General features: G+C 42.3%; 1 protein-coding gene across 1 annotated transcript in view; it reads left to right on the top strand.

Annotated features, from left to right (window-relative positions):
* Positions 1-13,418, top strand: part of EGFR (epidermal growth factor receptor) — a 198,864-nt gene that overhangs the window by 120,801 nt on the left and 64,645 nt on the right. Inside the window, exons 2-3 of the mRNA XM_039462033.2 lie at positions 9,421-9,572; positions 10,452-10,635. Of these exons, the coding sequence (XP_039317967.1) occupies positions 9,421-9,572; positions 10,452-10,635 (336 nt within the window). The remainder of the gene's footprint in view (positions 1-9,420; positions 9,573-10,451; positions 10,636-13,418) is intronic.

The raw sequence follows: 13,418 nt of genomic DNA, 5'->3' as shown, positions 1-13,418 counted from the left end.
AAACAGGTTGCACGAGTTGCTGCCATGCGAATCTTCAGTGTCATGCTTCATATTTAGAGAGATCTATGATTTCCGAAGCCCTTTCACGTCCGTGATCTCAGGACTGCTCACAACTGCCCTGCGAAATTCACAGAGCTAATCCCATGTTAACCAGAACACTCTGAGCCCTGAGCCCCAGCGTGTTGAGATAACTGCTGGAGATCATCCCATAATAGCACCATGACAATCTCCACACCGTAGAAGTCTGCTGATGTCACTGGAAGCCTATTCCCCCGTCCCTTGTGAGCTGGCCTTCCCGTGGTCAGAAGCATCAGTGAACTCCCAAGAGAGTGGGACAATCTACAAAGGTATTCTCACTCTACTTAGTGTATATTTTACACATCACAAAAGCTCGGCTTGGGATTATTTTAATGGCTAGAAGGAGAATCATGGGTTGGAAGTCTACCAGTTTTGATATTATGTTCCCTAACTCAAAATAACAAAATGTTATCTTCAGGTCTTCTGCTTATTAAATTAATTAGAGTTATGTTAGTTTGCAGCTGTGTCGGGCCTGCCACAGCTTGGCACGTTTAGTCCGGAAGGTATATTATAATGTACGTGGCAGGTTATCAGAAATTCAAAAGGACTTTTTGAGTATCATGTGTGCATTTTCAAGTTCCAATATAGAATCAAATTCAGTTTGACAGGTATGTTCAGACGCATATCAGCTAACAACTGTTTATTAGTTGTGAAATAAACTAGGATAAAATAAGGAAACGCTGAGAGAAAAACATGCAATGTGTTAAATGAATAAAAATTGTCTTCAAAATTATAATAAATTGTAATTCCACAGAAGTTTTGATTAAACCCACAAGGAAAATTTAAATAAAACGGTGTATTTACTTTTGTTTATCTAATTATTGTATTATGGCTCACAGCTATAGGTTTTCTAGTTTCCATTATTACAAACTATTGTATGGGTTAAATACATTTCGTAGACTAGTCTGGTACTAGAGTCACAATTTATACAGTTGTTTTTATGGGGTGAATTGAGTGTCTTCATAGATGTACACGATTATATCTCTTTTTAAGGAATATATTTTTAAGATAGCCTTTAGCCTTCTTTAACATTGTTTGTTGTAAATTTTTTATAGATTTTTGTTAATTTTCTCTTTGGTAAGTTTTTAGCATAAAGTAATACATGGTCACGATGGAAAATTTAAAAAACACAAAACTATGAAAAGTAAATAAGAAAAACACCCAGAAATTTACTATTTAGAAATGGTCATTGTTAACCACATGGCGTATCTTCCTCCTGTCAGGCTTCTGCACATATTTTAGCACATTGAGATGTGTATACATGCTTATTTTGAGATTTTAGTAAAGCAGAAGAAATCACCAATCCTGATTCAATGGAACCTCTGGTAAACTCGCTATCTTTTCCTTATATATTTTTAAGTTCATTCTGTAAATGAACTATCCATCCATCTTATTTGAGATTTTCTTAAATCTTTCAGCAAGAAAGCAGGAAAAATCCTCCTCTGGCCTTTAAGGCCTAATTAAATATGTGACTAAGTTAGAAATATTTTATAATGACCAACCAGAAAGTGGCGAGGGCTGCCACTCTTCCAATACACTCGCCTCCTCCTCTGTCTCCCTCAGGCCCATGGAAATGACAAAGGCAGAGAAACCCAGGATAAGTCATCCAAGACTTTGGTCACATGGCCATCCATTGCTTTCACAACAAAAATATAAATGCAACGTGTGTGTCCATTTCATACCAATAGGTCCAACAAGCTATCTATATATACACATACGTGTATGCACACACGCATCTGTACAGACACGCCTCGGCTAACCACGGTTTGAATTATGATTTTTTGACTTTACAGTGGTGTAAAAGCAACGCACATTCAATGGAAACCATACTTCTGCTGTTGCATTGTAATCTTTTCTCGGGTTAGTTGATGTCTGGTACGATACTTTCTGGCGATGCTGGGGAGTGGCTGGGAACCACAGCTCCCAATCGGCCGTGCAATCAGCAGACAAAACAGCCGCCACGCCACAGCGCACTGTGTCTCCGGCATTTTGGGGATATTATGCTTTGTATTTTGAAATACTGTCATGTCCACAAAATTATTCAGGACATAACCCCATGGTGAGTTGAGGACCATCTGTATTTCTGGTAGGGCAAGATGGATAACAAATTCATAGGCAAATAATAATTTCAAGATTATTGTTAAGTTAATTTTACTTAATAATGAGTAGTGATCACTGCTAGGAAGCAGAGAATGCAGGACAATGTGACCGAATTTAATGGTGGCTACTTAAGCTAATGTAGTTGCTGAACAGGCTTTTAAAAATATACATATATATTATATATATATAATATATTATTATATAAAATATATATTATAATATATTATATATAAATATTTATATAAATATAAATATCTATATACTATATATTATAAATATTTATATAAATATAAATATCTATATATTATATATTATATATATTTATATATAAAAATATATATAAATATTTATATATATTATATATTATTATATATTTAGGTGTTGATCGACTTACGACCTATGCAATTTACGACCATTCGACTTTACGTCCACAGTCACTAGCCACAGCTGCTCCGTGTCTGGCAGCGCAAACGTCGCCCAGCTGGGCGTGCGACAGGACCAGCTTCCGGCAGCTCTACCATCTCCGTGTGCACCATTTCAACTGTGCATATGGCCTACTCAACTTACGACCACATCGTGTTACGACCGTTCCGCGGTCCCAACCGTGGTCATAAGTCGAGCACTAGCTGTATATATATTTATACAGAAATATTTATGTAGACATATTTCTATATAAATATATGTATTATATTCATATAAGTATGTCTATATAAATATATATAGTTATATTTATAGAAATATTTCTCTCTATATATTTCTATAAATATTTCTATATATATTTCTATAAATATTTCTATATAAATATATATATTTATATAAATATTTCTATATAAATATACATATTTATATTTATATAATATATAATATATATTTTTATATAAATATTTATATATAAATATATGATATATATAAATATTATATATATTATATTTTTTTATTGCATTTTAGGTTCTGGGGTACATGTAAAGATCATGCAGGTTTGTTACACATGTACATGCATGGCAACATGGTTTGCTCCCTCCATCTCCGTCACCTATATCTGGCATTTCTCCCCATGTTATCCCTCCCCGACTGCCTACCCCCTACTGTCCCTCCCCTAGTCCCTCCCCACAGACCCCAGTGTGCAGTGCTCCCCTCCCCGTGTCCATGTGTTCTCATTGTTCAACACTCCCCTTTGAATGTGAACCTGTGGTGTTTGATTCTCTGTTCCTATGTCAGTTTGCTGAGAATGATGGTTTCCAGCTTCATCCATGCCCCTACAAGGGACACGAACTCATCGTTTTTGATGGCTGCATAGTATTCCATGGTGTATATGTGCCACATTTTCCCTGTCCAGTCTATCATCGATGGGCATTTGGGTTGCTTCCAGGTCTTTGCTATTGTAAGCAGTGCTGCTATGAACATTCGTGTGCATGTGTCCTTATAGTAGAATGATTTACAATCCTTTGGATATATACCCAGGAATGGGATTGCTGGGTCAAATGGGATTTCTATTTCTAGGTCCTTGAGGAATCGCCACACTGTCTTCCACAATGGTTAAACTAATTTACACTCCCACCAACAGTGTAAAAGTGTTCCTATTTCTCCACCTCCTGTCCAGCATCTTTTTTAGGGGGTAGGTCTTTGAGTGTATCTCAGAGATGCAAAGGGAGCGCAGAAGCGAGGGTCTGGGCTGGGGATGGAAGCAGAGAAGACTTGCGGGTTAGAGGGAGACACTGACAAGAGCTCAGCTTCTCCCTCAGCAACTGTTAATGCACAGCTGGGAAAACACGTTAAAACAATTACAGCTTTACTTAGGCAATTCTAAGTGTCTAAGTGGATCTGGGCAAATCTGGAGGAACTTGTTCTAATGCTGTGTCTTAATCAGTAATATGGATTTGCCCAGGCTTGTGGGCAGAGAGGTGTACACCCCAACAATGGCAGAGGAAGGTCACAGAGCCTACCCCACAAACCCAGGAGCATTTAAAGACTTAAAGGAGGCAATTGCTTTCATTTTCAGTTAAAGTGGGGATTTTCTTAAGAAAAAGAATAACAAGACCACGGGCCCACGCCAGATGTCCAACGAGAATGCACAGATAACTTCTTACATCCACTTTCCCTAACCTGCCCCTGACAGCCAAATGCAGCACAGCAGAGATGAACCCCAAAACTACTGTGCTGTGGCATAACCCTTGCTCAGGACAGCAGTGCTGTGTGAGTCCAGGTATGTTCTAAAGCAGGCAAAGCTATTCTCTACTGAAAATGGATGGGGACAGCGGTTGCTTCTGCTGTATGAGGGCAGAGACGGACTGGGAGGGGCATGAAGGATGAAGTTACAGTTTAGATCATGACCGGAGTTCAGATCACACAGCGTTGTGCATTTGTTAAAACTCATCACATGCTACACTTAAGGTTAAGCCTTTCACAGTTTGTGAATGTTACCTTAAAAACAATGATGACTGCAAATTAATACTGAACTTTGTTTAGTGATATGCCAATGTGAAGTAGCGTGATATCTCAACTTTTCTTTTAAATGCATCCAAAAGCAGAGCAGACCACATCTGACAGACAGATGGATAGACTTGTGATAAGGTGAACGTAGGAAAATGCTAACATAAAGATGTTTGCCGTACAATTCTTTCAGCTTTTCTATACATTTATAAATCTTCATAATAAAATTTTAGGACAAAAAGTTAGTGCTTTGAAGACCCAGGTCATAGGGCTGCCGCTCCTGATGCAGTAGAATTTGTCTTCAGATTTGCAGGAAATAGAGCAAACTGGTGGCATTTTTTATGGAGCTTGATGCGAACACTTTGATTATCTGATTTTCAAATGTATAGCACTAAATTAATATTAACTCTTTCTTCGAATAAACTTCGAAGATACCTAGTCTTAAATACATATTTTATGTAATTCTTAAAGTACAATGTCTTCCTTTTATTCTTCTTTCTTTTCTGATTTGATATTCTGTAAAGTAACTGTGTTTAAAGGCCAGCATTTGAGTAAGTCCATATGCAGAATGCAAACTTCTCAGTTTAGACAATATAGAGTGACTGACATCCCCTAACACGGGTCCACATGCACGTTATGTTCCTGTCGCATTTTCGGGAGTTAATTTTAATATTCACTCAGTCTTCAAAGCATTTCTGGGAGGTTGTCTTAGTTAGTTTTATGTTACTATAACAATATCACAGACTGGGTAATTTTTTTTTTTTTTTTTGAGACAGAGTCTGTCTGTGTCACCCAGGCTTGTGTGCAGTGGTGCGACCTTGGCTCACTGCAACCTTCATCTCCCGGGTTCAAGTGATTCTCCTGCCTCAGCCTCCTGAATAGCTGGGATTACAGGCATGTGCCACCATACCTAGCTAATTTTTTTTTTTTTTTTGTATTTTTAGTGGAGATAGATTTCACCATGTTGGCCAGACTGGTCTTGAACTCCTGACCTAAAGTGATCTGCCCAACTCGGCCTCCCAATGTGTTGGGATTACAGGCATGAGCCACCTCGCCCAGCCCCAGACTAGTTAATTTATAAAGAAAATAAATGTGTTTGGCTCATGGTTCTGGTGACTGGGAAGTCCAAGGGTACTGCATTGGCATCTGCATGGCAGCTGCTGAGGGCCTTCATGCTGCGTCAGTCTATGGTGGAAGGTCAAGAGAGCATGCATGTGAGGCGGTGGGGAAGAGAAAAAGGGGGTTCAACTAATCCTTTTATCAAGGACCCACTCCCAGGACAGCTAATCCACCCTTACAATAATGGCATTAATCCGTTCCTGAGGACCCAGCTCTCATGACCTAATTATAATACCTCTCAAACGTTCCACCTCTCAACACTGTTGCATTGGTGATTACGTTTCCAATAAATGCACCTTGGAAAACACATTCAAACCACAACAGAGGTCGATGTTATTATCACCATTTTTATATTTGAGCAAAGCATGGCACAGAGAGCTTGGGGGCGTATTTCAAAGTCACACTATGAGGAAGTAGCTAAACAAAAACCTTATCCTGGATTAATTAAAAACCTCTTGCTCTTTGCAATTTTTTCTTAAATCTACCTAATTTGTGACTGTAATTTTTAAATAATTTGTTCATATAAGTGATCTCACATTAAATTTTCTCATTGCTTTATATTTCTAACATGAGATAATCGGTAGAAGGATGGAACCAAGATCATTCCTTGTTTTAATCAGAAAACCTAGACCAAGTCCTTCTGACCCTCATTGTAGATTTCACTTAAAAGCTACTGTCTCCTTTTGGGTATGTGACAGGTGAAAACTGCAGAAGAAACCATCTTACATGTTCTCTTTCGATACTTTAGTAATTAACTCAGGATAGTATTCAAGATTAACTTGCCTTACGTTGAATCAAATAGTATGTCAACTGCCTTCTCGTTCTCAAGAATAGACATGTTGGGTAATTGGGTATTTAAGTTTCTTTGCAATTTTTTGCCATTATTAACAAAATTAATGAACAACATTCTACATAAGGTCTGTTTCCTCAAAGGAAGTTCTCCAAAGTGGAATCATCCATGATGTAGAATTGAAGCATATTTATTTCTTTACACAGATTGTCCAGTTGCTTCCTAAAATGTTTTGTGAATTAAGATTTACATCAAGAATAGGTAATGTTGCTACTGTCTCCCGAATACAGGATCTTTTTCTGAATATAAAAGTTACTCGTGCTAATTGTAAACAACAAGGGTTATTATCTTCATTGATAACGAAGTGCTTTCAGGCTTGTGCTTTTATTCATTTATTCAAAAAGTGCTAAATAAGCCCTGAAGGGGCTTTCAGGGTGTCACTTGGGGCTACTTTAGCACTTTCTGAATAAATGAATAAAAGCACAGGTACAGTATTTTTAAAATATTGTTTTCTATAATAGATTGATCTTAAATGGCATATTTTCCTTTATTTTTATGAACGAAAGTCACTTACTCTTTGATTTAGTAATAAAAATAATTTGGTTCAACTGAGAGAAACTTGCTAGCTGATGTCCTTGATTACTTAAAATGAAAGCAGCTGGGGCCTGTAATCCCAGCACTTTGGGAGGCCGAGGCGAGTAGATCACGAGGTCAAGAGATCGAGACCATCCTAGCCAACATGGCGAAACCCCGTCTCTACTAAAAATACAAAAAAATTAGCTGGGCATGGTGGCGCGTGCCTGTGGTCCCAGCTACTCAGGAGGCTGAGGCAGGAGAATTGCCTGGACCCAGGAGGCGGAGGTTGCGGTGAGCCGAGATCGTGCCATTGCACTCCAGCCTGGGTAACAAGAGGGAAACTCCGTCTCAAAAAAAAAAAAAAAAAAAAATGAAAGCAGCTGCCTGTTTTCATCCTTCTGCACCCTGAAGCAGCTCTTCTTCGATGTGCTTCAGCCCTAGGTTCTAGTTGACCCTGTTCACCTGTTTGGCATAGGGGCCCAACCAACACTTGCAGCTACCTGGACCACAGCTGATGAGATGGAATGAGAGTTAGAAGACATAGTCTGTCAGCTGGGAAAACAGCTTTTATTCCAAGGTGTACCAACCGGAAGGCCACATGTTACTGTCACGACCCTGTACCTCCGTCAGTGCTGACATCTTTAAGGACTTTAGAACTAGGGACTCAGAGTAGCAGACAACCATACAACTGTTCCGACTTGTGGCTGCATTCAGGGCAACCTCATTTACCCCATACTCCTGGGGGACAGCAGACCAGAGACGCTGGGTCAATCCAGAGTTATGGTTGGAAAAATGATGGAATAATTCTGCCCCTGGAGATACAAGAGAGGGACCCCATCTTGTAAACTCTCATGGTTCCCAGCTGTAAGTTCTCGCTACCGCTGAAATTGAATGAGAACACAGAAGGGAAGAACAGGGAAATCCCCGCAGGGTTAAAGAGGATGTGAGGATTGCTTCATATTTAATGTTTATGTAAGTGCTTTGGGTTGCTTATGCGCTGCCTGAACATGTGCTTACTTCCATGGCTCACTGCGAGGGCAGACAGTCAGATGATGCTCTTTAGAATCATTCCCATGGGGAAGGAACAAAGAAGCCTATAAAATGGAAATGCACATGTAAAAAGCCGTGGAGAAAGTGCCAGTGTATTGATTTTGGCCATGGTTTGTGCTCTGCCACCTGGTTACTGTGATTGCAGGAGCCCAGCCCGTTTGCCGACGAGGAAGAATCCAGCATCCAAAGCCAGAGGCCATATTTCCTCACTCTCTGGATAATTTGGGTTCAAATTATAGTTCCTTTACACGCTCTCTGCCTCAAAAGCCCCAAGACTCTGTTTTGTTCTGCCTGCCTAAACATGTCTTTCAAAGAGCTAGATCTGTAAATACAACTTCATTATAATCCTCTCCTTTGCTTTTAAAAATGGATGACCACATCTCTTTCTATGGTCTAACTTTGTCCCTTAAACTTTTTTCTTGGATTAAGTTTGATGCCTTGAAACATTAAGGACTCGGGCGTATAAGGTTGTTTGCGTGTGGTGAGGGAAGTCACTGTGCCTCCCCCTGTGCTGGGCAGATCAACACGGAGTGTGGACCCACGGAGGGATGTGTGGGTTTCTCACTAGGTGAGGGTGCTTTTAAAAATTGTATTTTGATGTTTGTTATTTTCTGAATATTCTACAGTTAGACCTTTGATTTATTCTTTGCTGCATTCATTTGAATGATATTTTTAATCTCCAGCCAGTTAGGTTTTTAATTTACACTGTTGTCACTGATTTTAGGTGTACAGTTTTGTGTATACTACCACCCAGTGTATGTTATGTTTGTAAACATTCTTTGCACACATGACAATGTGACATATTTTTGCCTCGTAAAAAGTTCATTATATAGTTATTAACTCCACCCTGCAGTTACATTAGTGAAATGCCTTGTGAAACTTATTCGCCTCCTGGAACTCTTACAGATTAATCCTGTCTTAGAGACTTTCACAGAATGTTCATCTACCAGCCACCCGTTCATTTTTTTCTTTTGGCATTTTTATGCAATGCCATGCATTATAAGGACAAGATATCTCTTATTATGAATTGCACCTTGTATAAACTTTTATTACATTTGCTTTGATGTGGCCTTTAGTAGGAATTTGTATTATCAGTCCCTAAAGCTCACGAAGTTAGTAAGCTTTGTGTCCAGATGCGCTTGGCCGGAATGGAGAAGTCTCTGTGTGCAGGGAGAGAATAAACTGCTAGCCTTACTACCTGGACCTCGAGGGATTCTTTTATTTTAGTTTTGCTACATGTCTCAGTATTTCATGTGATATCTTTCTTTTTCTTTCAGTGTGCCAAGGCACGAGCAACAAGCTCACACAGCTGGGCACTTTTGAAGATCATTTTCTCAGCCTCCAGAGGATGTTCAATAACTGTGAGGTGGTCCTTGGGAATTTGGAAATTACCTACGTGCAGAGGAATTATGATCTTTCCTTCTTAAAGGTTGGTGACTTTGATTTTCCTACACAAATAAAACTGGAGAAAAGCTCAGTGGAGAAAGGCCTGGGCAGAAATTCACTTGAAGTGTGTTTATTTTTGCAATGGCAATGACAAGTCTTAGAGAGCTGCCAGTGAGAGTTTTATGAGAAAGCCACTTTACCAGCTAGTGTCAAGTAATAGCTAGAAAAAGAATATGAAAGAGACACAGGCTAGTCTGACGTTCTGCTGTCAATATAGCCATTGACCTTTATCCCTGACTACTGCCTTGGTCATGGTGTGCTGCCATACCGGCTCTTAAAAACTTTTTTTAAAAGCCCTGCTTTGCACCATTTGCGTATTTCCTTAGTGTGAATACTACTACCATAGCTGATTTCAAGCTACGAAGAATTTGACACAGCTGATCACAGAATTCTTATTTCACAGTAGACGCTAATGAGCCCATACGAGCCAGCTCTGAAGGCATCAGAGTTTGGTGGTCACTGAACATTGGATGGGATTTACTTAGCCTTCTTCTGTTTTTCTTTTTCCTTTCCTTTTTAAATAAGAAATAATACGAGAGAGATATAAAGTAATTCTTTTTAGTTTCCACTTTCACTGGAAAGTGTTGGACCCCATGCGGCATGAGAACACAGCATTCCAAAACACTGGTCATTGCTCGTTATCACAGGCATCAAAGGCTAGTGTGCAGGGATCATGGCAGATCGTGTGGACATGCCACCTCCCGTGTCCACGGCTGCAGTCATCTACCTGTTTTACATTCGTTGAGCACTCGTGTGCATTAGCTTTCAGCTGGGTGTCCTAGGGCTCCCGGGACTTATTTTAGACCTTGAGTTCTTGAGTTCTCCAAAAGTGAAATCACGTACTTATGTTTTCTCCACTTAGACCATCCAGGAGGTGGCTGGTTATGTACTCATCGCCCTCAACACAGTGGAGCGGATTCCTTTGGAAAACCTGCAGATCATCAGAGGAAATATGTTCTACGAAAATTCCTATGCCTTAGCAGTCTTATCCAACTATGATGCAAATAAAATGGGACTGAAGGAGCTGCCCATGAGAAACTTACAAGGTGAGAGGCTGGGATGCCGAGGCTGGGAGGCTGTAAATGCAGAGAGCAGTTCCGATGGCACCAGCGAGCCTGTCACTCCGTTATGCCTCGGAGAAGACTTTTATTTTTATCCCGTACATGTGCACTGAGTGCCAGCTGTGTGTGTAAGATACTGCTGGAGGAAGTTACTGAGAAGATGGCAGATACTGGGATGGCAAGATTTAAGCGGGATACCAGTATTTCCATGGACACAAGAAAACATGGAGATTTAGTAAGAAATCGTAAAGATTCTGAGTAAAGGAGAGTGTAACCAGACAAGCTGGGCAGGAATCAGGAGTCTGTGTGTGTAGGCAGTGAATAAACTGCCAGTCTTATTACCTGAACCTCAAGGATAAAAGACATGCGGTAAAAATCAGCCTGCATGGAGGACAGTTTTGAGAGTAGCGCTGTTACACAGAAAGCCGTGTGTAAGTTAAGGATAGGGAATGAGGTGTCCTAGAACTTTGAATTTTTGTGAGCCAGACGTGTGAGGCTCCTGTAAGAGGAAACAGAGGGGAAATTGATTTTTAAAAACTGGAGGCAGCAGTAATTGTGCCTCACTGTGCAGTAGGATTAGGGCCAAGAATGTGAACTGGTAAGTTCATTTAACGCCCACAGCCCTTCTTCAAAGTAGGCATCGCGCAGATGCCTCTTGACTTATGATGGGATACTATCTGGCTGGACCCCTCCGAGGGTGAAGGCATCATTAGGTCGGATTTCAGGGCTGATTGAATGTGAATTGCCTTCACACCATAGCAAAGTCAAAAACCTATGTTAAACCATGGTAAGCTGGGGACTGGCTGTGCTCTGCCGTTTTACAGAAAAATAAATGGCAGTCAAGTCCCTCCCCCGAGGCCCCCAACAAGTGAATGGAGAGAGAAGCCCGCTATGGCCACTGTCTCTGCCCCAGGGCTCGCAACGCCCCTCCTGTGCCATGCAGTTCTGACAGGGAGGTGGTGCTGGCAGAAAAGTGGTGTGATGAAAGGCATGCCAAGCAGAGGGAGCCATAGCGGGAGTGACAGGAGCCCAACAGGGGTGCAGCTCTGGGACCCAGGCCAGCCCCTCGCCGCATGGCTCCTCGGGTCACCACCTATACAACTGTGTGGACCCCCCTACCCCCTGCTGCTCAGAGCAGTCACACACGTGCTTGACACTCGCTGGTACTGTGCGCACCTCCTGTGAGATGGCCAGGGACACCAGTTCCTTCCCTGAGCCCCACACACTGTGTGGGAGGGAGGCAGCCCATGTGGGTGCCTGGACCTTGGAGCCAGACCCTCTGGGTTTCAGCCTGGTCCGGTCCCTCAGCAGCCAGATGGCTCTGGAGCATGTTCTCCAACCCCTCTGTGTCTCTGTTTCCTCCTCTTCAAAAATGCGGATGGCATAGCTGCTAGAAAAAGGTGACATCCTTCCTAGGTGGCGGAGAAAAGTCGAGGACCATAGGAATAGGCCTCCACAGCTCTTTCCACTTCCTTGGTGTGATTGGTTTTTGAACCAAGACTGGGTTTGTATAGCTGCAGATGAGTTAATGTGGTCCTGTTAATAGCTAACCTAGTACCTGCCTCGGGGTGAGCCTCCGCTACTCCTGGGTGCCCGCCTCCTCCACTAAGCCACCGGGAAGTGGCCCCTGCAGCCTCCCTCACCTGTGCTGGCCCTCCTCTGGCAGTGGCCAGGGTTGAACACATTCAAGCCTGTACAAAGGGTTAGTGTTCCATCGATGACCTTAAACATCAACGTTGACAGAGTGACTTACATGTATGAAAACCCTGTTCAAGTGCCGGGGGCTCTGCAAGGATGAATTAGACCTGCAGGCTTCTATCTGGGAGCTGACAGCTTGGGGACAGACATGTCACACACTCTACACGTGTGCTGAAGGCCTGGCTCTGACTCTCCCTCTGTGTTCTGTCCGCCCGCTGCTCTCACTCAGCTCCTGGGTGGGTTGTCCGAGCTGCCCCAGCAGCCTGCACGGCCCTGTTGGTGCTTCCAGCCCTGACCTTTCCTGAGTTCCATCCACCTGTGCCTGGCTTCCTTTTGAGCATTTCCACAGATGGCTCTGTTGTTATCTCCAACCTCATAAAGAAAGCACCACGATTCAGCCCTCATGACCGCAGGCGTCCTCCCTCAGTTCCCTGCTTCTGCACAGCCACTAAAGAAGCCGTCCCACCTGTTCCGCGGTTTCCCTGCACTGGGTGTCCTGTCTGCAGGAAGCCTTTGGCCCTCACCTCCATGCTCCTCTAAGAGATGTGTGCCTGTCCCCTTGTGGGAAGCTCATTTTCCCAGCAGCCTCTGGGATCTTCGGGGGTCACCTTCCCGTGTTGGTACTCTGTGCACACAACATGCCTATTTCCCGCCTGGGGCACTGGGCACTGCTTTATGTATTGAAGTTCGATTTTCTCTCTAGTAGAGTCACAGACGGTCATTGCACCATCGTGAGAATGAATGAAGGCAGTGCTTATAAGTCAGCTAGTGAGGTACCCAGCCTCCCTGTGTGGCAGGGTCTCCCTGGGCATGAGGTGGTTAGAGTGTGCGACATGTCTGTCCCCAAGCCTGTCAGCTCCAGGTAGAAGCCTGCAGGTCTAATTCATCCTTGCAGAGCCCCCAGCACTTGCATGGGGTTTTGTACATGTAAGTCATTCTGTCAACGTTCATGTTTAATGTCATCGATGGAACACTCACCCTTTGTACGGGCTTGAGTGTTTCCATCCCTGACTACCCCGTATTCTCTTAGCTCTTCCTTGGAAACAGGTGTACAGTCTGACCATCCTGTG

The sequence above is a fragment of the Saimiri boliviensis genome, chromosome 10, assembly GCF_048565385.1.
Source record: "Saimiri boliviensis isolate mSaiBol1 chromosome 10, mSaiBol1.pri, whole genome shotgun sequence".
NCBI lineage: Eukaryota > Metazoa > Chordata > Mammalia > Primates > Cebidae > Saimiri > Saimiri boliviensis.
This window is presented reverse-complemented; position numbering and strand designations above follow the sequence as displayed.